Source organism: Carassius carassius, chromosome 39, assembly GCF_963082965.1.
Source record: "Carassius carassius chromosome 39, fCarCar2.1, whole genome shotgun sequence".
Taxonomy (NCBI): Eukaryota; Metazoa; Chordata; class Actinopteri; order Cypriniformes; family Cyprinidae; genus Carassius; species Carassius carassius.
In genome coordinates this window covers 4,597,062-4,624,003 of record NC_081793.1, presented here as the reverse complement: position 1 = coordinate 4,624,003, position 26,942 = coordinate 4,597,062, and the positions used below count along the sequence as shown (strand labels likewise).

The 26,942-nt window shown below is 37.0% G+C and overlaps 1 protein-coding gene across 3 annotated transcripts in view; it reads left to right on the top strand.

The window, feature by feature from the left end:
* Window positions 1-26,942, top strand: part of LOC132121260 (protocadherin-15-like) — a 224,751-nt gene that overhangs the window by 152,380 nt on the left and 45,429 nt on the right. For all 3 annotated transcript variants that reach the window (XM_059530486.1, XM_059530485.1, XM_059530484.1), the window contains exons 20-24: window positions 1,726-2,031; window positions 10,836-11,063; window positions 14,487-14,603; window positions 22,928-23,068; window positions 23,341-23,453. In XM_059530486.1, the coding sequence (XP_059386469.1) occupies window positions 1,726-2,031; window positions 10,836-11,063; window positions 14,487-14,603; window positions 22,928-23,068; window positions 23,341-23,453 (905 nt within the window). The remainder of the gene's footprint in view (window positions 1-1,725; window positions 2,032-10,835; window positions 11,064-14,486; window positions 14,604-22,927; window positions 23,069-23,340; window positions 23,454-26,942) is intronic.

The following is a 26,942-nucleotide window of genomic DNA, read 5'->3' as shown; positions in this document are numbered from 1 at the left end:
GGTCGAGTCTGTCATTGACTTTGGTGTTTCAGCTTTGGTGGTAGTAAATGAGTTTAGACCCGACCTTTTGGCGAAGGACAGTATTAGTTCTATCTGCATCTGTAAACTGTATAGCAGCCAGTCTTGGAAGTCTTTGTTTCAGGGCTTACCAGAATCAAAAGCACTTTGCATGAGTGTCAATGAGGTGCTTTCATACACAAGTGCTGAACGGAAAAGAAGCAGATAACACAGTTGGGAGTTTGCTTGATGCCATTAAATCTGATATTTAAGGCTGTCTAAATAAAGAAACTTGAGAGGCCACAGAGGGGAAGAGATGCTTTATTGATCATCCATTTGTCATTCCCAGGTTATACCATGAGACTTTCTTCCATGAATCAGAAAAGAAGAGACTTTGAGGAAAATCCTAGATGTTCTTTTCCTTTCAAATGAAAGTGAGTGAGGACTCAAGCTGTTAAGTTGTAAAATAATGAAAATGAGTTGTATGGACAATTATTTATTTATTATTCTTTTTGAAGCTTAAGTGCTTGTTAAATGGGATTGGATTGACATGAGGGTGAATAAACAATGGTAATTTTCATTACTGGGTGAACTATTCCTTCACCTCTAAGATTTAGTCAGACTTTTTACTGGTGTCTGTGAGCTGAGTGGGGAATGTCAAAGAACAACACAGTGCACCTGTCTGCACCACTGCAGGGAGTCACAAATCTTGCTGGTGTTTTTGTTGATTGTCTCATCACCCTGCTGATGAAGCAGGTGTCTTTGGTGGGGTTGATTGTGGATTGTGTGGTTCGGTGACTTTGTGTGGTGACGTGTTGAAATTATAAACTAACGTTATGTTTTCACAGCCATATGAACAGGTTATTGCTCTCTGTGTGGGGCAGGGATCCCACAGTCATGAACACCTGGGGGGGGGGGGGGGGGATTTTAAAATTTATATGGCAACACTGGGAATTCATGTTCATTAAAAAAGTTAACATTAGTTTTTGAAGGTTTCATGTACTGATAATTAACATTTTTGCCGCTTTTATTAATCTATCAATATGTTATTAATATTTTATTGTTCATTGCTAATTTGTTTTTTTTTTATGTTAAGTAATGTAACTTTGTAGCATTAAAAATTTAAATAATATAAATGATAATTTATCTAACATGAATATCAATATGTATGTTGAAATTAACATTTTAACATTAAATTAATAATTGTTCATGTAGTTCATGATAGTAATTTTACTTAACTGAACCTGAAGTGTTACCAAAAAAAAAAAAAAAAGTAATAATAATTAAAAAATAAATAAAATAAAAAAAAATTGTAATAATATGTCACAATGTTTACTGTTTTACTGTATTTTTTATCACATTAATACAACCTTGGTTAGCATAAGAAACTTTTCAAAAACATAAAAACAATCTGAACTTGAACTTTTGCATTTTGTCCATAATGATCTTATTGAAGACATTTGTTCACTGATATAGAGTAGTACATATGTTTAAATCTAACAATTCAAATTTTAAATCCTGCTAATTGAAATCCGCCCAACAATCTCTTTATATTTTTTTTAATAAAAGAAATCCAATAGTCAAAAACAGCTGATGACATTTTTAGAAGATTCAAGTCAGTTTTAAAATTAAATGTCTAGCAAGCACACATGAGTGTAATTGACTGTCTATGCAATGTATGTCGTCTTTTAGATATCTATGTAAAAGTTTGTGTGTGTCTTCATCCAGGCTACTGATCTGGACCTGGGCGTTAACGGACAGGTCCGATACCAACTGGTCAGTCACAGAGATCTCTTCAGGATCAGCACTAATGGCAGCATCTTCACAGCTGTGCCTCTGGACCGTGAGGAAAGGGCTCAGTATGATTTGGTCGTGCAGGCTTCAGATGGGGCCAAGGACCCTCGCCGGACCACTGTCACACTCTCCATTAAAGTGTTGGACGTGGATGACAACAGCCCAGCCTTCTCACAGCCTGCATATCATGTCACACTGCCAGAAAACAGCCCAGTGGGCATGATCATCCTCAATATCAGTGTAAGTTACACACATACACACATACCACATGCATAGCCAACACATCAATCACAGCCAGATCAAAAACATGAGTACATGAAATTAGTCTCTGGAAAGCATTTTTTTGCTAATGTTGTCTTAAAACTAATTGACAAGATGGACATGTTTTACATTTGTAAAGGGGTTCTTGGCTGTGGAGTATGGAATATGTAGCTTGTTAACTTGACTTACTGAGAGACCCTTAGGGAAAATCCATAACATGTTTGTAACCTGCTTAAAAGACATTCTTTAATAACATACATTAGGTGGCCAAGTCGTGGAAGTCGTGGCCTAATGGTTAGAGAGTCGGACTCCCAATCGAAAGGTTGTAAGTTCGAGTCCTGGGCCGGCAGGAATTGTGGGTGGGGGGAGTGCATGTACAGTTCTCTCTCCACCTTCAATACCACGACTTAGGTGCCCTTGAGCAAGGCATCGAACCCCCAACTGCTCCCCGGGCGCTGCAGCATAAATGGCTGCCCACTGCTCCGGGTGTGTGCTCACAGTGTGTGTGTGTTCACTGCTCTGTGTGTGTGCATTTCGGATGGGTTAAATGCAGAGCACAAATTCTGAGTATGGGTCACCATACTTGGCTGAATGTCACTTCACAACCAGAGTGCTTTCTATTGCCGCCAGCGCCACCGCCGCGTCTGCAAAGTGCATTTGCAGCTTTTGACTGCTGAGTGACGCATTAACACTATCTAATCAAACAAATGCATCAAAGCACATTTTCGCAAATAGTCGTAAGCTTTGCTTTGCTGGTTTATTATATTTGATTGCTGCAGTCGGCGGAAATGAAAGAACAACACTGTAGTTAAAATATTAAAATTAAAATTATTAAATTATTAGAAAATAGTTCAAATTATTTCTGGTCTAGTTATGAAGTTATGTTAATTTCTTAAAGCGAATAAAACAGAATAAAACACACACATACTTTGTTATTCGTTACCTGTCCTTTATTTTGACAGATAACTACTTGGGGAAAAGATATCTGAATGTAGTACACTGATTAAGAAATTGTTGCGTGTTTTATAAATTATTTCCATTATTTTAGTAAAAGTGAGGCACTGAATAATTTCGCTCCCATTATTTAGGCCAAACTAAAACAAGAAACAAATAAATTAAACCTGGCCATAATTTAGCTAAATCACTGAAACTGAAAAGAATGGATGGATTACTAAAATGCCCTCACGTTTCAACTCAAGTTCTCCCATTATAATCAACAAAGTGCACACAATGTAAAAAAGAGCTTCATTAATTGATAACTTCAGTGATTTTAAACGGAGCCTTCTTTACTTGCTTTCATACAATTTAAGTAAATCTAAAAAAAAATTTAAATTTTAAATGCAGGAGTGGATTCAGGAGTGAGCAGCTTCAAATACCTTGGTGTACACATTTCCGAGGACCTGACTTGGACTAACCAAAAAAAAAAGAAAAGCTTAAAAAATGATTGGGCCTACATGCTGTCTCAGGACAGTTTCTTATTACTGCAGTATATTTTTACATTTGTATTGCCAAAACGACTGCAGCGTTGCTGCATACAATTAAAACTGAAAATAGTGCAAAGCAGCATGGGCTATACATTAAGAACAAAAGTTTTTGTCTTTTTGGCAGATGCACGTCTCTTTCGACAGTTTCTTTGTCTCTTTCTCAGAAGCCTTTTGTATGTTGAATATTGTATGTAATACTCTGTAGGCCTGTGCAGCTGCTAAAAAAGGCAAAAGCCAAACCAAACGAGGCATTTTTCCTAAAACCAGCCCTAAAACAGACACGTTGCATAAACCTGCTCTGCAAGTTTGAAAACCTCATTAGACACTGTCCATATGAAAGAGCATGAGATTCACACCTTTATTTTTCAACCCCCAAAGGCTATACAGAACTACCCCCAAAACCCTCCAGCTGGACTGAATTCAGTAAGTGTAAAATGGACATGCTCTATCTAAAAGAAAAAAGAATGGTGTAACGTAAACCAGTGGACTGCAGAACACATTTGTATTAATCATTTTATATAATATTATATATATATATATATATATATATATAACACCACAACCCGGGATTTGAACCTGTGTTGCTAAAATCACTGACTAACTTTTCCAGACATGCTCTTCATTTATCTCACTTCGCAATAATAAAAATTACCAGTGTTGGTAGTTACTAAAAAAATGTAATTAGTTACTAGTTACTTCTGTAAATTGTAATGAGATTACTTTACTAGTTACTGCATTTGAAAAGTAACTTCACTACTTATTACTTTACTTTTTTTAGGGCCCTATAAAATCCGTTTTATTTTTTTTAACTCCTTTTTAATGGTTACATTTAATTGTATTCATCAAAAATATGTATTCATATGTTTTCTTTTTTTAGCATGTATAATTATTTAAATGCATAAAAACAACTTCATCTTTTAAATTTTCTTAAAATAGCCTTATGAAATGTTTGTTTTTTCCCCCCTCAGAAATTCTGTTGTGTATTTACATTTTTCTGGTCATCAAATGAAGGCATAAAACATTCATTTAGATTTTCTTTTAAATATAAATTGCATTTCTTTTTTCTTCTTCTGGAAATATATTTTCAATCTGAGTATGAAGAACAAACACAAACTATGCAGCATATAGTAAAAACATTTGCCCAAATTGTCTTCAACAATACAGTGTAAAAACAGTGCAAATGATTCACAAACTACACACAAAATGAGTGAGAAATATTCTGAGTGCAACAGAAAAAAAAAAGTGCAACTATCTTTATGAACTGTATAATTATATAATGATTTACTTAGTATAACATAATATACATAATATAAATGATCGATCAGTTGGCTGTAATCTGTTTCAGAATCGATTTTACCGGGACAACGACCCAAGACATAAATTCCAGTGCTTTATCAGATATGTACCACTGTTTCATCCTTGTTTTTGATTTGTTTTATGTCAAAGTACTGCTTTTTCGGAGAGTTTTCTCATGCAAATGTGTTATTGTGTGTTTGTATTCATGCACTCACGACAGACATTTCACTTTGTTTTCGTTCATTTTCCAAAGCAATAGGCTATGTTAAGTAGTAGTTCAAAAGACTACTTATTGGTTTAATATGGGAGAGTTTGAACCAATCTGGTCACAGGGTGGGACTAAGCGTCAACAATCATTTCTGTTTGGCTCAGAGGAACGAAAGCATTGGTTTCTTCTGACAAATCAATGTTGTCAAAATGCGATCATGTAATCATGTACACTATGGCGCCTCTGAATATCCATAATGAAATAAATAGTCTTTCGGTCTTTGAGGGTTAAGAGCTAAGATCAATCGTTATCGGGAAACCTGGCCCAGAACTTTACACGGCATGTGTAACGCAGGAAAGCGCGTTCCTATAGTCTAGTAAAATAGTGTAAAGTAGTTACCAATATTATTACTGTAATCCGTTACTTTGTAACTCGTTACCCCCAACACTGAAAATAACCATGTCATCAAGCAGATAATTGTTGTGTGTTTATTATAGTGTTTAAATGCAGATATTATATATATTGGCTAATCATAGAAGACGCAGTTCAAAGTTCCCTTAAGAGGGAAATATTGACTTTTTGCCACAACAAAAATAGTAATGTACAGTGAGAGAATTGCAAGATTTATTAGTCATTCCTTTTGTAAATGATTGCAACCACAATTTGTTTTTTAAATTAACATTTTAATATTTTTCTATTAATCAATTCGTCTGCATTTAAAATACTTAAAGGTCCCATGACATGAACATTTTATTTTATGAGGTTTTTTAACATTAATATGAGTTTCCCTAGCCTGTATATGGTCCCCCAGTGGCTAGAAATTTGGATAGGTGTAAACCAAGCCCTGGGTGTCCTGCTCTGCCTTTGAAAAAACGAGAGCTCAGACGGGCCGATGTGGAATCCTCCACTTATGTCCTCATACGGGGAAAGGTTACCTCCCCTTTCTCTGCTTTGCCCTCCCAAACATTTACATTTAATTCAGTCACAATGTCGGCACAGGCGTTACAAACAGACTTTTATGATATGGATTCGACAGCACCGCCACAAACAGTGAGTAACAGTGTTCATTAATGCCTGATCTGCGATCAGTGGTTTCTGATGTTTAGCTAATTATTCAAGTTCACACAGACTTTCTTTCTAAATCGTTTAATACTGTTTATGCATCAGTGAATCAAGCCAGTGACTAAACGATCAACTTCACGTTGTTTCTCTTAGTAGCATGAAACAAACCTGTTATTTAAATTGTGATTAAACTACAGAGAGTGATCAAAGAACGCTATTGTTCGGAGCTGTCAATCGCACATAGCAAGTATATCTGTACACTTGCCCAAACTGCCGTTATAATGACTGACACTGTTATGCTGCACAACGAAGCTCTTACTGTTTATATTGTGCTTGTTGTTAGCTGTGGTGAAAATATTTTGTGAGAAAAAACGCGTTGCAATGACGAGATCACTGCATTCACGCGGTAAACAGACTCTGTCTACTCAATGCTCATCTCTGCAGCCTTTCATGTGATGGGAAAAGATCGAAAAAATAATGCTATAAACAACACTTCCACGATTTGTTCATCTCAACAGCTGTAATAGTAAAAAAAAAAGTAGTAAAAATATTTGAGAGGGGTTCCAAATGTAATACGCATTTCAAATGCAAAGATGTCAACAGTTGGCATTTACTATAAGGTATCACAGCAGACACGCCCCTTCAAACAGAGCATTCAAGCCAGAGGGCTAAAATCAGGATATAAAAATGCATTTTATTTCTAAATTTTAAATGTAAAAATCATACTAGCAATATAAGTACACATCAGGAAACATTAAAAAAGCATTTAAAAAAAGAAAATAATCCATGTCATGGGATCTTTAATGAACATCTATTTTGACAAATTATATTAATTTTAACCCACTCTAAAAGGACTCCCTCATTTATGTTAGGGATGAGGGATATGTCAGTCACTCCCAAAACTTTGCTGCTTGTACAGTATATATCCATTAGCACATAAAATATATTTTATTCAATTTATGAAATTATTATATTTAGCCTAGAAAGTGCACAAATAGCACTTCTAAAAAAAAAGTCACTTCAGTTCATCGCGATCTCGGAAAGTTCCTTCATAATCAATTCACCTCTTATTTACATTGTGTTACATCGAGAGGATTCACGAGCATGGGGAACAAAATCTGGCGTTTATTTGAAAGGAATGGCCAATCAGAGTTGTTCAAGTATCAACAGATCTGTCTGTGATTGGCTACATCGCTCAACGCTACAAAAACACAATGTAAATAGAAACTTTTGATTTTCTCCAATCCATCATCAAGACATTTTAAACTTCAAACTGTTACTTTGGCAAAGAAATGAGTCCTCTTTACAAAATTTTGCTTTCTCCAGTGAAAAAGTTGTTTAATCTTAAATCTTATTCACGTTTCCGTATGATCAAACTTCTGTCAAATGATGCAGCTATGCATTCAGCATCATTGACCTCAATCCTTATTGTAACGTGTTTTGATGCACTACTATCATATGCACAAATGAGATTTGAGAGCTGTGGCATTCTTCAATATGTTTCCTTGTTTTTTCCATGGAAGAAAGACATTGGGATGAGCAAGCGGCTACTGGTAGCCAGTGTAACCTGATGAGGAGAGGAGTAACGTGAGCTTTTTTGGCTCATTGAAGACAACCCTTGCTGCTGCATTCTGGATCAATTGCAGAGGCTTGACAGTATATGCAGGAAGGCCCGCCAGGAGAGCATTACAATAGTCCAGTCTGGAGAGAACAAGAGCTTGGACAAGAAGTTGGGTGGCTTGCTCTCATAGGAAGGGTCTAATCTTCCTAATGTTGTATAAGGAAAACCTGCAGGACTGGGTCGTTGTAGCAATGTGGTCTGTGAAGCTTAACCGATGATCCATCACAACTCCTAGGTTTCTGGCTGTCCTCGAAGGAGTAATGGTTGACGAACCCAGCTGTATAGAGAAGTTGTGATGAAGAAATGGGTTAGCTGGAATCACCAGGAGTTCTGTCTTCGTAAGGTTAAGCTGAAGGTGATGGTCATTCATCCAGCTACAAATTTCACTCAGACAGGCTGAAATACGAGCAGCTACCTTCGGGTCATCTGGTTGGAATGAGAAGTTGAGTTGGGTGTCATCAGCGTAGCAGTGATAAGAAAAGCCATGCTTCTGAATGACAGATTCTAATGACGTCATGTAGATGGAGAAGAGAAGTGGTCCAAGTACTGAGCCTTGAGGAACCCCAGTAGCAAGGTGTTGTGACTTAGAAACATCACCCCTCCAAGACACACTGAAGGATCTGTCAGAGAGGTAGGACTTAACCCACAGGAGTGCAGTTCCAGAGATGCCCATCTTTCTGAGGGTGGACAGGAGAATCTGGTGATTAACGGTGTCAAAAGCAACAGACAGGTCCAGTAAGAGGAGTACTGAGGATTTTGAAGCTGCTCTTGCTAGTCGCAGGGCTTCAGTAACAGAGAGCAGAGCAGTCTCAGTTGAGTGGCCACTTTTGAAGCCAGATCGGTTGCTGTCCAGGAGGTTGTTCTGTACAAGGAACATAGAAAGGTGGTTGAACACAGCTTGTTCAAGTATCTTTGCAATGAATGGAAGAAGGGATACCGGTCTGTAGTTTTCAAGAAGCGCTGGATTTAGAGATGTTTCTTGAGCAGTGGGCTTACCCGAGTCTGCTTGAATGCTGAGGGAAATGTTCCAGAGTGAAGAGAGGAGTTGATAATGTGAGTAAGCGAAGGTATGACTGAAGAAGAGATCGCTTGAAGGAGGTGAGTGGGGATCGGATCAAGTGTACAAGTAGTAGGATGATTGGACAGGAGAAGTTTGGAAACGTCCATCTCTGAGAGTGGGGAGAAGGAGGAGAAAGAGTGTGCGTCGGTCATTGTGAAGTTGTCCTCAGTCTGCGGTGTGGAGAATTGGTCACTGATGGTTCTTGTCTTATTTGTGAAGAAAACTGCAAAGTCGTCCACTGTAAGAGTCAATGGAGGAGGTGGTGGCGGCGGATTAAGAAGAGAAGAGAAAGTCTTGAAGAGTGTCCGAGCGTCACAACAGCTGTTAATTTTGTTGTGGTAGTAGGATGTTTTAGCTGTGAAGACATTTGCAGAGAAGGAAGAGAGGAGAGATACACACTGAGGTCGGTAGAGTTTCTTGATTTCTGCCATTTCCTCTCTGCATCCGCCCTGAGTTTGGAGCGATGTTCACGGAGAACCTCGTACAGCCAGGGGGCAGATGGGGCGGTGCGTGCTGGTCTAGACAACAGTGGGCAAAAGTTGTCCAAGCAAGATGATGTTAAAGTGGAGTAAAGAGGGTCCGTAGCACTGTTCGTGTCCAGAGCTGAAAACTGAGAGAGTGCAGGAAGCGAGGATGAAACCACAGAAGATAGGCGAGATGGAGAGAGTGAGCGTAGGTTCCGTCGAAAGGTGACCTGCGTTGGAGTGTGAGCCGCTTCAGGAGTAAGTGCTAGGTTAGCAGTAATGAGGAAGTGGTCTGAGGTGTGCAGTGGAGCAACGGAAGAGTTGTCCACAGAGCAACGGCATGTGTAGATGAGGTCCAGTTGGTTGCCTGATTTGTGAGTCGCTGTAGTAGACACTTGCTTGAGATCAAATGAGGCGAGCAGAGTTTTGAAGTCAGCATCCTGGAGTTTATCTAGGTGGATGTTGAAGTCATTAAGCAGTACCGGAGGAGTACCATCTACAGGAAAGTTTGATAGCAGCACATCCAACTCCTCCAAGAAGTTTCCCAATTGACCTGGGGGACGATAAATGACCACAAAGTGGATTTTAACAGGGTGGGTTACAGTAATGGCATGTGATTCAAATGAACCATTACCTGTAGGTGAAGGCTGAAGATCAAATTTCCATTATTTTGATATAAGGAGACCAGTACCTCCACCCCTCCCAGTGGTACGAGGAGTGTGGGAACAAGTGCAATTAGTGGAGAGGGCTGCAGGGGTGGCAGTGTCAGCAGGATATTTGCTAGTATCTACTAGAAGGTGATAGAAATGTGAACGCCTTTTTTCTGATCTACCTTCAGCAGTTTTCTGTCTTTAATAATTGCCATTGTAGCTACACTCAGTATAACGGCTTCTAATTCGCGGATAACATCAGTAGCTCCCAACTGTATTTGCTTTAGGACCCAGATTTATATATATATATATATATATATATATATATATATATATATATACACACACACACAGTTGTGCACATAAACTTCCATACCGATTGCAGAGTTTGCAAAATGTTCATAATTTGCACAAAACAAGGGGTATCATGAAAAATGCATGTTATTTTTTATCCGTTGGGGTTTAGTGTAGGTGGTACTTTTTTTTATTTTTTACGCGACAGAGCATTACCATTTCCAGTCACAACATGGATGTTTCATTGGTGAGCTGCCACAATATATACATCAAACAACTTGATAAAATGTTGCTAGATTCCCCTTAATCTGTTTTGGACAGAACTGACCAACTGCAATACAAGACCAGACACAATTTTATCCTCAGGAGCTACACTTCACAACCATCCAAAGGCCTGTGTCCTCTTGGGATGTTGTTTAGTTTGCCATAATGATTAATTTGTGAGTTCCCACAGCTCAGTGCCTTGTTGCCGGTGAAATATCTTTCTAATTTACTCATCGCTTCTGGGTCACTACAGGATTCATTTCAATCATTAATTTAACCCGATCATTTGGTTTATTCAGAAAAAGTTTAAGGGTTTAATTAATGCCGAGATTAGAATTATTTATCCAAAGTGTTTTGGACCTAACGATTGTCTCACGCAGGCACTGGACCCTGATCTGGATGCCAATGTCACGTACCGTATCAGGACCGATGAGGCCAGAGAGCTGTTTGCAGTGAACTTTCTTACTGGAGAGCTGAAGGTGCTTCACTCACTTGATTTCGAGAAACTCTTACCGAATGGGACAACATGGACCTTCGTGGTGGAGGCTGTGGATGGAGGAAGCGGCAAAATGCCACCGGGGTTGGCCTCTGTTACTGTCACTGTATTGGTAAGAGAGTCTTAATTATTTTCCACAATTCCAACAAACTCCTTTGTCTCTTAGTCGACTGCCTTCTTAGTAATGTCCCCAGACAGCTATGATATGACCATTTTCCAATTTAAGGCTGCTGTTGTTTGTTTGGGAGACCTGCAAACCAATTCTTAGAATGGGTGACTATTTTTGTCTTTTATTTTTATAGTTTTAAGAACATATTTCAACATTCAGAGTAATTTAATGTATGTATGCTATTATAAGCTGTAAATGTTTCTTCACATTTACCACTGTTCTACAAATTTTCACAGGCAGTATCCATGAGAATGGTAATTTCGTACAAGGGCAAAAAAAACTGAAGTTAGTCGCATGGATTAATGAAACTTTATTTTTGGTTTCAGACTTGGTTAAATGAAAACATTAATTTTGGTGCATCACTAAAATATATCGCTATCAATTCACACATGATATTTGTAAAAAAAATATATATATAATAAATAAATAAATAAGCAAGTAAGACTACAGATATCATTTTTTGGTCACAATCGTTTGCAAACAGCATTACAGCAAATATTCAAATGTGCTCTCCTTAATTGTCTTCTCTTTCATATACACATAGGTCTGATTAATTTTAGTGAATGGAAGTTAAATGTATAGTTTATTTGCGACTTTAACTTAGCTATATAAATGGCTAAATAAATTAATAAATAGTTATATAAATTGTTATATAAATTGCATTTAATGTATCAATTCAAACACTATCAGCCTATTTGAGCTCTTCTGTCATCCTATATGAGATCCTTTAGCTTCCCTTGTTCATGTAAATGTTGTATTCTTCTGTGGTCAAGCTTCGACAAAAGAGCAAGGGCACTGTTAGACATTTAACCAGTTGTTTAGGATTACATTTATTTTTTATGTTTATTTCATTTCCCAATCCACCTGCAGTTTGATAGGTTTCAGCTTAAACGAAAAAGAGTTTAAGTAAAAGCATTTTCATGCAAGGAGAAACAAAGCTTATTATGTCCTCTACAGTCTCCCAAGAATCCATAATTGTTTCTGTTTTGGGATTATTTATTAATTTTCCTTCTGTGCATGGTGTGGCTAATTGATAATTAGTTGCTGTGGAAAATGAATGTGCTACTACCTGATGCATGGAAACTTGGAGTGATTATGATGGGATAGAAGCCCCAAGGCACCATCCTTATGGAGAAAACGGTCCCAGTGCGACTAAGAGCACCATTGTGAACTCACTACACTTTGCAGATTTACTTTAAGGCTTGACAGATTTAATTTTTTATCTGGGGAGGTAGAAGACAAATAGATGTGTGGGGATTTGAAATAAGAGAAAAAAATACCAATTTCACTTCAAAGTACTTTCTCATGACCTTTTGTTTTGGGAATGTGAGCAATAGCAAAGTTTTATTAGTTGGTACTCAGGACTCAAGGGCATCCTTGAATAAGCGCATTCTTACAGGAAGGATGAAGGGTGGGGGATTGACAGGGGAGGGAAGTGTAATTTGGATACCAGAACCCTCCTGGCCTCTCCTTGGACTCGGAGATGGCTGCTCTATTGAGTGTATTAGGTCACATCGCATCTCTTCCATCTCCCAGAATCACCTGTGTCATCAGCATTCATGGGAGCCAACCGCACTTTTCCGCTTTGCTGTATCTTTCACATATACAACTTTGTGGAAAAAAGTTAAGGTTCTCAACAAAGTGAGAAACCATTTTTACAGCAACCTTGTATCTGAAAGTTTCTCCAAATATAAATAAATAAATAGTGTATAAATGGTTATAAGCCATGATCCAAACAGATCTACAACATTACAAACATTGATTTATTCGATTTATTATTATTATTATTATTATTATTATTATTATTATTATTATTATTATTATTATTATTTACTAAATAAAGCATTAGTAATGAGTTAAAGAAGCTTCCAGAACACAATACTTTTAGCATCATGATGGTGGATTGTATCTGTATATCTGTATTGTACTGTAATATTGAGTTCATTTTATGATATGGTGGTATAATATCAAACTATTAAGTTATAGTCAAGAAAATACAATATAAAAACAATAGATTTGTATGTTACTCCAACATTTTCAAATACAAACAAATGTATTAGCTATTTCAAGGGTTAGTCCACCCAAAAATGAAAAATTTGTCATTAATCACTTACCCTGATATCGTTCCAAACCCGTAAAAGCTTTCTTCATCTCCGGAACACAATTTGAGATATTTTGGATGAAAACCGGGAGGCTTGTGGCTGTCCCATTGACTGCCAAGTAAATTTCACTGACAAGGTCCAGAAAAGTATGAAAGACATCGTCAAAATAGTCCATCTGCCATCAGTGGTTCAACCGTAACGTAATGAAGCAACGAGAATACATTTTGTACGTGAAAAAAACAAAAAAAATGACTTTGTTCAACAATTTTTCACCTCTTTGTGACCCATTTTGGAGAATATGAGCTGAACGCAGGTAGCAAACACTCTTCTGTGTCAGCCATGCTGCACGGATGCGCTGTTTTCGTTCAAATCAAAGCATAAATACACGTTCTACTGATACAGAATAGCGCAGATATTGTCCAAAATGGCGCTACGGTGATGCAGAGAGACACAGAGGAGACAGATTGTTGAATAAAGTCATGGTTTTTGTTTTCCTTGCAGTGATTTTCATTTCTAGAACAGCGACTTCTCTCATTGGTGGATATCTGTTTAGAATTCTGGGTAATATAGTTCCTCACTGGAAATGTGCCATTAAACAAATTTAATGAATTTGAAATCACAGTGAGAAGCATATATCACTTTTTGTTTATCCTGAAATATTGACAATAGACTAAAAAAAGAAAAATGAAAAAAAGGTAAAAGCATTACATTATTAGCATTAACATTATTTTATATATAAATGTATTATAAATGCACAGACATTTCTGAAACTAAAAATATTTTGCCAAAATAGCGAAAAAATGTAAAATAAAAATATAAAATTATAATTTTGGTATATTCTCTGAGATAACTCAAACTTCTGAGGGCATGAGTATATCTATCTTGAAATGTCACTTTTGAAAATGTATTTAATGTTTATAGCTCCAGAAGCACTCTATTGCACTATATTAGCACCTCTGTTTCATCTTTGCCTCTTTACTCTCTCTGGTAACCTTTTCATCTGCCTTTAGTGCTCTCTCAGTGGCTATAATTAAGCCTCACCCAACTTTTTCCCAAAAAAGTCCCCGGGCATCTAGCACTGTGACACATTCTTAATGCACTGCATGATGTACTATTGAATAAATGCCATTTTTGCTTAGTGTTTTAGTGTTCGAGGCTAGCTAATGGGGCCTGAGCTAGTGCACAGTCTGACAGCTGCAAAAGTAGAGGAAGGCGAAGAGAGCAGGAATCGAGGCACTGAGTTTGATTTTCTTTGTCTGGGCAGGACATGAACGACTTCCCACCAGTGTTCACGCAAATGCTGTACCAGGGAATGGTGGCACCCAACGCAATCAAAGGGACCATAGTGACCACCGTACATGCTGAGGACCTGGACCCACTGGTGAGTTGAGTTGATTATGTGTTCCTTCATCACTGAGATGTTTCATATAAGGAATAGTTCACCCTAAAATGAAAATTAGGTAAAAATGTACTCAACCTCAGCCATCAAAGCTGTTGATGAGTTTGTTTCTTCATCACTTGGATCCTTTACAGTGAATGGGTACCGTCAGAATGAGAGTCCAAACAGCTAATAAAAGCATCACAATAGTCTACATGTAATCCACATGACTCCAGTCCATCAGTTAACATCTTGTCAATTAAAAATCTGTGTTTGTAAAAATGAAATCCATCATTAAGGCATTTTAATTTTAAGCCATCGCTTCTGGCCAAAATACCAGTCCATAATCCATAATGATGCTTCCTTCAGTGAAAAAGTCCATCCACTCTTGCCCTCTCATATCGAAATCCACCAGTATATTTGTTTAGAACTGTTTTGGAATATTTTCGTTTGTAAACGGTGCTTGATCTGTGCATATTTCTCTCCTGATTTAGACTGTGTTTTTTTGTTTTTTTTTTGTTTACTGGAGTAAGTAATATTATGGATAGATGGCTCATATTTTAGCTGGAAGCAACAGTCTGAAGTTAAAAATGCCTTAATGGATTTGTTTCTCACAAACATGCAATTTTTCACTTCAGAAGATGTTAATTGATGAACTGGAGTGGTGTGGAGTACTTGTGGATTATTGTGATGTTTATTATCAGCTGTTTGGACTCTCATTCTGAAGGCACCTATTCACAGCAGGTGATCTGCTAGTGAGCAAGTGATGTAATGCTAAATTTCTGTTCCAATGAAGAAGCAAACGTATTTGCATCTTGGATGGCATGATAGTGAGTACATTTTCTGGAACTAAATATTTCTAGAATCAAACTAGTCCATTTGTACACACATCATGCACAGATGCTTAGAAGCAATAAGAACACATGAGATTTTATGCTGATAGTCAAACGTCATGCTTCACAAGAAAACAGTCACCTTGATCTTTTTTCTACAAAATGTCACTGAAGATATATCGAGTGTAGCATCAAGTCTCTAATGATTAAACTAGAGTGTCATTGACAGTCTCTATTGGTTGCTGCCTGATGTGACTGTGAATAGGTCTGACTGCGTTGTGCAGCGAACAAATGTGTACTGTGTGGCATGACTTCAAAGGGCTAAGCACAATAAAACAAAGAAAAGAAAAAAAAACAACAGCAAAGACTCAAAGCTGTGTGTGTGTGTTTACCTGAAGAGGCAGCTACACCAGCCCAACTGGTGAGTAACAGCCTGGCACGTCTCCAGTGTTAAGCCCCAAAGCCATACCTACCCTCCACAGCCACGATCACAGACAAACACAACCAGCATCACACAAAGCCGTGGATTTTAACATGGTCCAGGGCTATTATAGTATTCTTTATTTTTTTTTATTTTTTTATTTAATTTTATTTAATTTTATTTTTTGGTATGTACCGTATTTATTTATTTATTTTTCAGTTTTGTTTCATTTTTTCTGTTTTTTTTTTTGTTCTGTTTGTTTGCTTTCCCTTCTTTGTTTGGTAGTTTTTTTTTTTGTTTTTTTTTTTAATGCCTTTTTTTCAATTTACAACAACAGATCATATTATATTACTGTTGAGTTATATGTCCTAATTTGGATTTTTATATTTGTATTTTTCTTTTTTCTTTTTTTTCTTTTTTTTTTTAAGTGAAAAGTGAGAGTCGTGACATTTGCCATGTATGGTAACCCATTCTCGGAATTGGTGCTCTGCATTTAACCCATCCAAGTGCACACACACAGCAGTGAGAAGTGAACACACCCCCAGAGCAGTGGGCAGCTATATCCAGCGTGCGGGGAGCAACTGGGGGTTCAGTTCACTTCAGCCATGGCTATTGAGGGTTGAAGAGAGTGCTGTTTATTAATTCCCCCCGCCCCACCTACAACTCCTGCCAGCAACGAGACTCAAACCTGCAACCTTCGTGTTACAAGTCCAGGCCACAGCTGCCCCAGCTCGCACCAGAGAACAAATAGTGGCTGGATTTGAATCAACTAAAATTAAGACACATGTTTCTATTAAAACGTACAATGTGTCTATTTCTTAGTTTTATAAGAAAAACCCCAGAGGTTATTTTATGCCACAACTGATCACATGCTAGCAGCTAGTGTTCTTCCCCTCCTCCAGATTTTACATCACATACATGTTGTACAGGTCAATCAGACACTCACTTCCTGTTGAACTGGGCAGCACAGACTCATATTAATTGATGATAAATGAAACAATTCTTATTTATTATATATTTTGATTTTAGTTGATAAAGATATATTATATACTGCTTGTTTTCATTAAAGATAATAACTTGGTCACAAATCCCATGCAGCAACCACACAAACAACCTTTTTTGGTCAGTTTGGGTTGACTCTTTCCCTTTCTCTTGCTCTTAAATGCTTTATTTTTCTCTCTCTCTCTTTCTCCTTCAATCCAAATGCATATTCATTTGGAGGTGTGCAGATGTAATGCTTCTCAGTAACCTCAACCTCAAAAAAGGATCTATTGTGCGTCTCGATTCAGCGCATAACTCAGCACACATACGAAGACTGGTCAGGGGCAAAGCAGGCCAGAAGCCCCAGCTGCGACTGGAAATTGAATTTAGCCAGACAGTCATGCTAGTATGTCATCAGTTGCAGTATAAAACACTGCTTTGGGTTTCTAGTTAACCACATCCATATAAGCAATTTTCATGTTGTACATTGCTATTATACAGTAGGTTAACAGAAAGATTACTGTTTTCATCAGTGAACTACAGTTACTTGCTAAACTACAATCTGCATAAAATAACAGAATGAAGTCAAGCTGCAAACAAAAGTTAAAATGCAATTACTTATTGGAGCTAATAAATATATTATACTTTTATGTATTTAATACTGTAATTTTATTCAATAATAACAGAAATAGCACATTGATTAAAAAAAAAAACAGTATCTAAAAAAACACAATATTGATTTTGGTTAAAATAATAACATCAACATCAACTTCTTTTTATATATAACATATACTGCAGGGACTTTTATGGAACACCAAATAGTTAACTAAAACCATCCGAATGAATCTTTTCTTTTTCTTTTTTTCTTGCAAAGTTACTTGAGTTACTCTGCTTGCTCAACAGCAGCATGTGAAATATGGCTCTGAATTGATGCTGTATAATGTGACATTTTGTCACTCTGAACTGCTGCCACACTGTTGAAAAATGAAGTTAGGTTAGTAGCATTGCTGTTTGAGGTTAGTTACTTAACACTGGGAATACATGAGTAATTTGAACAAATAATTATTTGAGCATACATCTAAACCTAAATTGAATTTCTGACTCTGACATTAAGTTGAGCGATACATGAGGTCTTTATTAGTGAGCGCTCTGATAAATGGCACTTTATTCATAGGAGCAAGGTAAATTTGTGCCAGCAACACTTTAACTGTCTTTGAAACTGAGGGATACTTATCCTCTTCAGTGTATCAGATCATGCAGAAAGCTGCCATTATTCATAGAAGCTGGAGCATTTTGTTGCAGATGGTGGCTGTTGAATGCCAGTTATTTTTTTTTTAGCTTGAGTCAGAGTCTAGATGCTACAAAACCTCTCAGTTCCTGCCATAAATGACATTTCAATAGGTCAATTTTGGCAGGAAAGCACTACTAAGGAATATATGGCTCAATTTTGAATCACTTTACTCTTGTAATGCATTTTAAACATTTTTAGAATGTTCTTTGCTACTTGAAAGCAGTCATTTGAACTGTATCTTCTGGTATCATAACACTTCTGTGCTGTTGCAGTCCATTCTGACCTGTTTTTGTCTACAACACAGATTTAATGTAACTTAATGTCAATTTTTCAATCTGAAACGTCATGACATGATCCACAGATGTGATTTGGCAATCTGCGTTTACTGTCATCTTGTTTCATACGCACTCAGCCACAAATGTCAAAATGTGAGTATTTTTTGCAGGGTTTCAATTGTCCTGGAAAGCCTGGAAATATCGGGGAATTTATAAATTATTAATATAATCTGTAAAGGTAGTGGAAAAGTGTAGTTAACATCAATGTTTCCTGTAATTTTTATTATTTCTTTGCCGTTATAAAATTCTGAAAAATCAAGGAAATTAATTGGGGAACTGAAGTTGAATCGGATTGGAGCAGCAAGATGAAAACCCAATCACAATGTTTCTAAGACATTGTATCAGGTATCAAGTGTCCTTTTCCCTCTTTAAATTTGTTTTGGTGTTTTTATTTTTATTTTATTTTATTTTATTTATTTTTCGTAAATCGAGGCTTATGCTGCTTGTGATTACTCGTTATGCATTCACAAATGTTGGTGTCATTAGAAAGTTGCATTTCTTAATGAGGGCAGGGTAATCACAGTCTACTGGGCTTTCAGTATCAAGAGTTCAATTAGTATTATAATTTACCATCTTGCCTAATAATGTTTTCAATGTGATGCGCAATTAACAAAATCTTATAAACAGCTTGTGCAATCATTCACTGAAGTGGTATGAAACTATGCGTCCCAAAGTGAAAAAAATGTCCCCATTAATATGACTGATTTGCTCTAGAGATAGTCTTTTGTTTTTGTGGACAATTTTAATTGCGTGCCCCTTCATAAGCCTCGGGGTATACATACTCCTCTGTGGATTGTGCCTGCTCATAGGATGTTCTATGTGTATTTGTCACTTTTTGTGGTAGTGTGAGCCTGGATTTGTACCTGTGTTGGCGCTCATTTGTCTAGATGCAATTGTAGTTGTGTCTCCCTTGTCCCTAAGGTCTTCTGTAGCAGATGGTGATCGAGTTAGTTTGTTTCTTACATTTGTCATGTTTTCCAAGACATACAGTATTCCACCTCTACTCCTTTCTGAGATTGCAGGCTAGCTTGAAAGGGCACTATTATCTCCAAGTGTTGGGCATTTGTCATGGAGCCCTAGTGGTCAGATACACAAATGGGCCCCAAACTCCAGGAGCTCTATTGGTCAGCTCGCATTATATATTCTGAGGTGCCTAGGTGGGCCTCTATGGTAAAAATACAGTTTGAGTCAAGAGCCCTGGTTTAGTTTTCTTTGGCAGTATCGGGCCATTTACCCTGAGGCTTTGGAGGCCTCTGGCTAGTCCGAGGTCCCATAACACTGGCCCTACCCATGATTCAGTCCTGACATTTGTTTCCTCAGAATCTGTGAGATTCTCAGTAAGTTAGATAGTAACATACTAATTTGCCATTTTTTAAAGGGTTAGTTCACCCAAAAATCAAAATTATGTCATTAATAACTCACCCTCATGTCGTTCCAAACCAGTGAGACCTCCATTCATCTTCAGAACACAGTTTAAAATATTTAAGATTTAGTCCGAGAGCTTTCTGTCCTTCCATTGAAGCTGTGTGAACGGTATACTGTCCATGTCCAGAAAGGTAATAAAATATAATCAAAGTAGTCCATGTGATATCAGAGGGTCAGTTAGAATTTTTTAAAGCATCAAAAATACATTTTGGTCCAAAAATAGCAAAAACTACGACTTTATTCAGCATTGTCTTCTCTTCCAGGTCTGTTGTGAGAGAGTTCAAAACAAAGCACTTTGTGATATCCGGCTCACGAACGAATCATTCGATGTAACCGGATCTTTTTGAACCAGTTCACCAAATCGAACTGAATCGTTTTAAACGCTTCGTGTCTCCAATACGCATTAATCCACAAATGACTTAAGCTGTTAACTTTTTTAATGTGGCTGACACTCCCTTCACTCAAATAGTACACTGACTGAACTGCTGTGAAGAGAGAACTGAAGATGAACACCGAGCCGAGCCAGATAACGAACAAAAGATTGACTCTTTCACGAGTCAAGAACCGGTTACATTGATTTTCGGATCACCAGTAGTTCTTTCGGACAGTTCGATTCAATAAACCGGTTGAAGAAAATTGTTCACTGGTTCTTTTGCGCTCAAAGTAATGACGTCATTTGCGATGATTGCCCTTGATTCAAGCTTTCGGTTTACCTGGGCTCATAAAATTAGCACAAAATCAGTTCAGAATCAATCACCAAAAAAACCCAGTATGGTTCAGACGCGCTGTGTGTCATTCTGCTTCATGCTGAATCACACAACACATGCGCAGTATCATCAGCTCCTCGGTTCTTGAATCGGACGCGTCTGACAGAAACAGTTCTTTACTCGAGAACGAGTCAATCTTTTGTTCGTTATCTGACTCGGCTCGGTGTTCATCTTCAGTTCTCTCTTCTTAGCAGTTCAGTCAGTGTACTGTTTGAGTAAATGAATTACTCCGGGATATTGGTTTATTTTAACTCAGAGGGAGTGTCAGCCACATTAAAAAAGTTTACAGTTTAAGTGATTTGAGGATTAATATAACTGGATAAATAACTGCTTCAAGAATATCCGGTTACATCGAATGATTCGTTCGCGAACCGGATATATCACAACAGACCTGGAAGAGAATACAATGATGAATAAAGTCGTAGTTTTTGCTAATTTTGGACCAAAATGTATTTTCAATGCTTCAACAAATTCTTACTCACCCTGTGATGTCACATGGACTACTTTGATGATGATTTTCTTACCTTTCTGGACATGGACAGTATACCGAACACAGAGTTTCAATGGAGGGACTGAGAGCTCTCGGACTAAATCTAAAATATCTTAAACTGTGTTCTGAAGATGAGTGGAGGTCTCACGGGTTTGGAACGACATGAGGGTGAGTTATTAATGACATAATTTAGATTTTTGGGGGAACTAAACCTTTAACTAATCTGAAGAAACTTGTTATCCTTTTGCACATTAAGCAATTAACAATAGCGCTATCAATATTTTATATAATGATCTTTGTGTGAGAAAATGTTTTAAAGCTAATGTGACAGCATGTTACTTCCCCATCAGTTAATACATGGCTGATAGAGCCTTTTTTGTTGTTGTTTTTTTGTTTAGATTTAGGCAGAAATCATCACTCTGACCACATCCAAAGCTGTGCATTACAGTAAATTACTTCAATCTTGTTAATGGATTTGTGCATATTCTCTTGGCGAATTAATATACATGGATTTAGCCTTTTATTTTTTTTATTTTTTCATTTTTTGTTGTCAAGCAAAGCAATCATTCGGTGAACTGCTTTGGAGGGTTATTTCATACTGGCACATAATAATTCTGTTTTTCAGCAGCTTTTATTTAGGGCATCTCTTCAGCCCATTGGTGATCAGGTTTGTTTTGCTGTCTATCAATGTGGTTCTGGCAACTCTCTCCGCTTTTCCCTATTCTCTGAGCATCTGTCAGATGGCTTTTCATACTGGCATCAGATATCTCCTCATGCCCATCAGCGTACATTATTCATTAGTCATCCTCATCCACACAGAAATAAATCAGAATTAAACCCATCTATGCCACGCATTCCTTAATACATAAAAAAGCTGACTTTTTCTGGGCACAATGCAATCATATCTGCTATTATAGAGTCTTCAAACTGAAAAGACATAAAATATTAAAGCAAAGTGACTGGTGAAATGAGAGTGCTGTTAATCAAACTCCTCAGGATTTTAAAAGAGCAGCAAGGAAATGTAAATGATCTGCTAGTTTGATAAAACACAGTATGGCATAACTTCTCGTGCTTTCGAACACCCCATGACCCCAATCCTCTCCATACACCCTGAAGACACAAGACTGAGCTGAAAAATCATTTGTAGTCTGATTTCACGCCAAAATGCATGCCCCGACCAGCACTATGTGTGGAGCTGTCCCACCCGTGGGAGGATGAATGGGTTTTTCAGCACGTTCTCATGAGGACAGGGCCACCCGCAGGCTCCATTTCTCACCCGGCGTCACCCTTGTAATTATCTCCATCACAGCAGAACTACCATCCCCTCTGTCCCCAGGCCAACACTACACATCGGATCTCACAGTCTCACAACTTATGAAACTCGCAGTGGGAGGCGGGACTTGAGAAGAACAGAATAAAATGAACAAATTGGGTCTGTCATATTGATTTGAATCCTGCTAAGAGTGCTTAGTAGAAACATTAAGTTGACCATTGGTTGAAAAATGTTGCTTTAAACATGCTTTACAACTTGTAGACTTGACTTGAGATCTTGATTTATACCACTAAAGGACTGAATCCTTTATTCTGACTTATTCATATGTTTATTCATAAAAATGAAAATGAATGCTTTGCATCTCAAATGTGAAGCATATAATTCAGCACTCATTGTCAGTTATTTCTTATATACTGTCCACATTCTGTCTTTCTGAAAACTTTATTCATACAAAATATCGATGTAGTTGGGAGAGAGTTTTCTTTTTAAAGCTTTTTAAATTTTCTTTCAGAGTACAGCGGCTAGTCGAGTTCACTATAAAGTGGATTTGGAGAAGTTTCCTTATAGCACTAGTATCTTCGATGTGGACGAGACCTCGGGCAATGTTCTCACCAAGGTCAATCTGAATGAGGAGCCCAACACTAAATTCAGTGTAAGTACACAACAATCTTTTCCTAATACAGGGTTTTTTTTTTTCTTGGAAAACGATGGAATGATCTGATTTAAAGATATATATATATAAATATATATAATGTTTACTTGTATATATATTACTTGATATATATAAATGTTTACTTGTATTTTGGATGAAAAAGGATAGAATGTTCATAATAGAGACAGTGTGAATAGAACTTGAGCCATTGCTGATTCTTAGTACTCCTTTTTTTATCTTAAAATTGATTTTTTTCTTGTATTCCCAAACAGTTGGCAGTTATTGCCTACGATGACGGGGAGCCGATAAAGTTCAATAAGACTCTGGTGGAGATCACTGTCCTGCAGCCGTCCATCATCCCTGTGTTCACGCAGGAGGACTACAGGTAAGCAAACACCTGAAAACGTGATTGCCCTCTGCCCCACCTGCTGTCCTTTCAAACTGTAATATATTGTTCTGCATCTGCGGTAGACTTTCAAAACATCATCATCAAAATTAATCCTGTTTTGATTGAGGGTTATGAGGAGTGAAAAAAGCGTATTTTTCATATTTGCATTAACATTCACTTGTAGATCATTCAAAATACACATCCATTGTCTTATAGTGCAAGTAAATTAGGTCAGTATACCTTGGAAAGAACCAGTTCCAGGTAGTTTTATTCAATATAAAACCGTCAGCGTAGATTTAATCATAGACTTTATAAATATGTATAATAGCTGCAAGGTAAAATGTGTTTTATACACACTGTTGTTTCCTCAAAGGACGTTCACACTCCATTCGAATGCATTATGGCTGCTTCATTAAATTACATTTTTAATATATCTGACACATGGGGTAATCAGTTCAATTCGCATGGCTTCCGAGGCAAATAACACTTCCAGTGGTTTGCCTAAATTGATTTAAATCTAAAAACATTGAAGCTTATTTCACGGTATGCAGCCTATTTGTCTGTACAGTACGTTCAGAAGAAGACAATACTGTCTGTACGAAAGGATCTGTGATCAGATATGAGTTTATTAACAGCTTTATAGGGAAGTGGCAGAGCTACAAGGACCAATGTGGTTAAAAATGGCCTTAATAACATCCTTATCCATTGATTAATCAGAGCTACAGAGACAGAAACATAGAGATGAAAAGACTTGGCTGAAGGTCTGAATTAATGTTGTGTCCTACAGAGCTGCAGAAAGGTCATAGTTGACAGTAGCTCTGCATCACAGTGAGAATAACAAAAGCTTTCATATGCAGTCCTCGGCGAGCTCCTGATTGCTGCCTGTGGACACATTAGCCAGGTGTCTGTTGCCCCTGTCTGGTGAGCACAAGGCTGCTTACAGTTCCTCTGACCTGCCTGGCTTGGCAGTTCAGGAAACTGCTCTGGGGGGATCATCTTGGGGTGGACTTGGCCGTGACCATGTCAAGAACATTTGGAGGACCAATATTTTTGTATTGTAATACATTTTCGCTACAAAGTATTTGTAGTAATAGTTGTAGTAGTAGTAACAGAAAAAGTATTTTAAAATATTCACTCATTCAGTCTTATCTGTATGCCTAATATGTTGAAAATGTAAAACAGAAAAAATATTCTTGTCCTGTCACGTTCAATTATAAGTTACATAAAACATATCAAATATAGGCTGGCATGTGTCAAAATGTTTGTTTTGGCATATATACAGTACATTTCAATTCAAAGCGGCAAAATTTGACGACAAAAAAAAAAAAAAAAAGTTACAAAAGGGGTAATTTGCTTCAGTTGAATACAGTCATATAGAAAAATACAACATGACCGAGTCTGTAAACAGGACCATAACAGAGGAAATAGTAAGAAATACTGCAGCAGGCAGAGCAAAATGCTTTGTAGCTTCTGTTCCATAAGTGCCACCTGCTGTCAGAGAGTGAATTTGCATCTCAATCGGCCCATCTGCTGATTTTGTATCATGCAGATATGTTTTATGTAGCATCATTTTAACCAGAGTGTTTTTGCTTTAAATAATGAAATTATAAAATCTTATTATAATCAAAAACAACCGTTCATGCAACGTGTATAGCATCTTTGTTTGGATCATGATTAAAATGCAGTGGTTGCCTCCAATTTTAAATGACTACAGATACAGGCAAACAATAGATAAATTTGCTTAAGAAAATCTTAATCTGAAACGGTCATGGAAAATCATGATCAGTGCATCACTAATTAAAATACTAAATAAACGTCTTCAAATCTGGTTCAGTCTGAGATGTCTTTTTATATAAATTCTTCAATAGGTAGACCTTGTTTTTTATAAAGTCAGGGATCTTTGGCTTAAAAACCTAACTACTATTGCTCTAAATCAATGGTTTTGCATGTGTGCATTCAGCAGATGATTTTATCCAATATAAATCAATTTATAATGGATGCATCCATTCCCTAGGAATTGAACTCATTTCCTTGGCATTGCTAGCACCATACTCTGCTGTTTGGACTTGCAGTTTTACATGGGTTTTGGGTCATTCTGGAGAAATGACTGGTCAACTGCATATTTGCTTGTCCAAATTTAGCCAGAAACCAGATTAACCTTCTTACCAGAACACTTTAACTTCTGTAAAGTGACTGCTGTATTTTGCACAGGCAGAAAGCACAATTTCTTTAGAAAGTAAAGAAGGTATAAAAATATAGACTGCCATTTTAACCGTTTTGTTTTATTTTAATATTTTGACTTTTTTTTGCATTGTATTCAGTTATAATGAGGATGGCACTTCCCTTCATTGCATGAAAAAGCAAAGCATATTTGATAATTGCTAAAGAAGAGTGAAATTCTGTTATAAAAAGGTAATTAGACAAAAACAAAGCATTGCTTTTTTGTGGCATCCTTGTTAGCAGCCGTGGAGTTTTTTCTGATGTTTTCCAACTTAAATGTGCAGCCTTTGCAATTTATCACGGCTTATCTCATAAAAATGCTTAATGAATCTCTGTGACTCTGCTCAATCACCAACCGAGCACCCTGCCACTTCTGTTTTTCATTTTGACAATCACACCCATCACTGTCTCATTTTTTCACTTTCCTTTATGGATGTTTTTTATCAATTCAGTTTCTTCTCCAGTTATGGAGTAAAAAAAAACTAAGAATAAACTTAATCTGACAAACATTGTTACGACCAGCTGGTGTGAATTACAGAATATCAGAGATGTCTGATTTATTTAACTTTTTTATTTACCTTTTTCTTTTTCTTTATTTTTCTTTTTTTATATATAAATCAATACAGAGTTAAATGAAATGCAAAGATGCATTTAATTTATCTTTTTAAACTTTCTATTAAAGAAAAGAAAATTTAGATTACACATATGGTATCGTCTGAGTCTAAATAGATCATTCGGAATACTGGTGTTTATTGTCAAATTCATTATCGTTCAAGTTATTGAATTTTATTGTCAAAAATGGTTACAGCCCATTGATTACTAATCGAAGCTGAATGTGATGACACATGGACTGTGAAAAAGGCCTATTTAACACTGCACTGTGTGAAAAGTACGTATATTATGTAAGGGTAAATGAATGTGAAAATAACTGCTTGACTGCTTGAACAGTAAAATACACAGCCAAAAAAAAAGGAAAATAAGTTTTGCCTTTAAGTGCTGTGACAATTTAATGACAATTTAATGAATTTGGCCATGGATTTTTATGGGGGCGGTGAGAGAAAAACACTGACATCCTGGATTAGGACGACTTTAAAATCACCAAATACCCCCTGTAAATGGTGAAAATCACTTACGTCCCCCTGAGAAACCATTACCATCTGAATAGGGCTTTAGACTATGTAAAAACAAGAATTTACTTAAATTTGTAGACTGAGAAAATTCCCCAACATTGTGAAGCTCACAAAGATGCCTGACAAACGTCTTCTG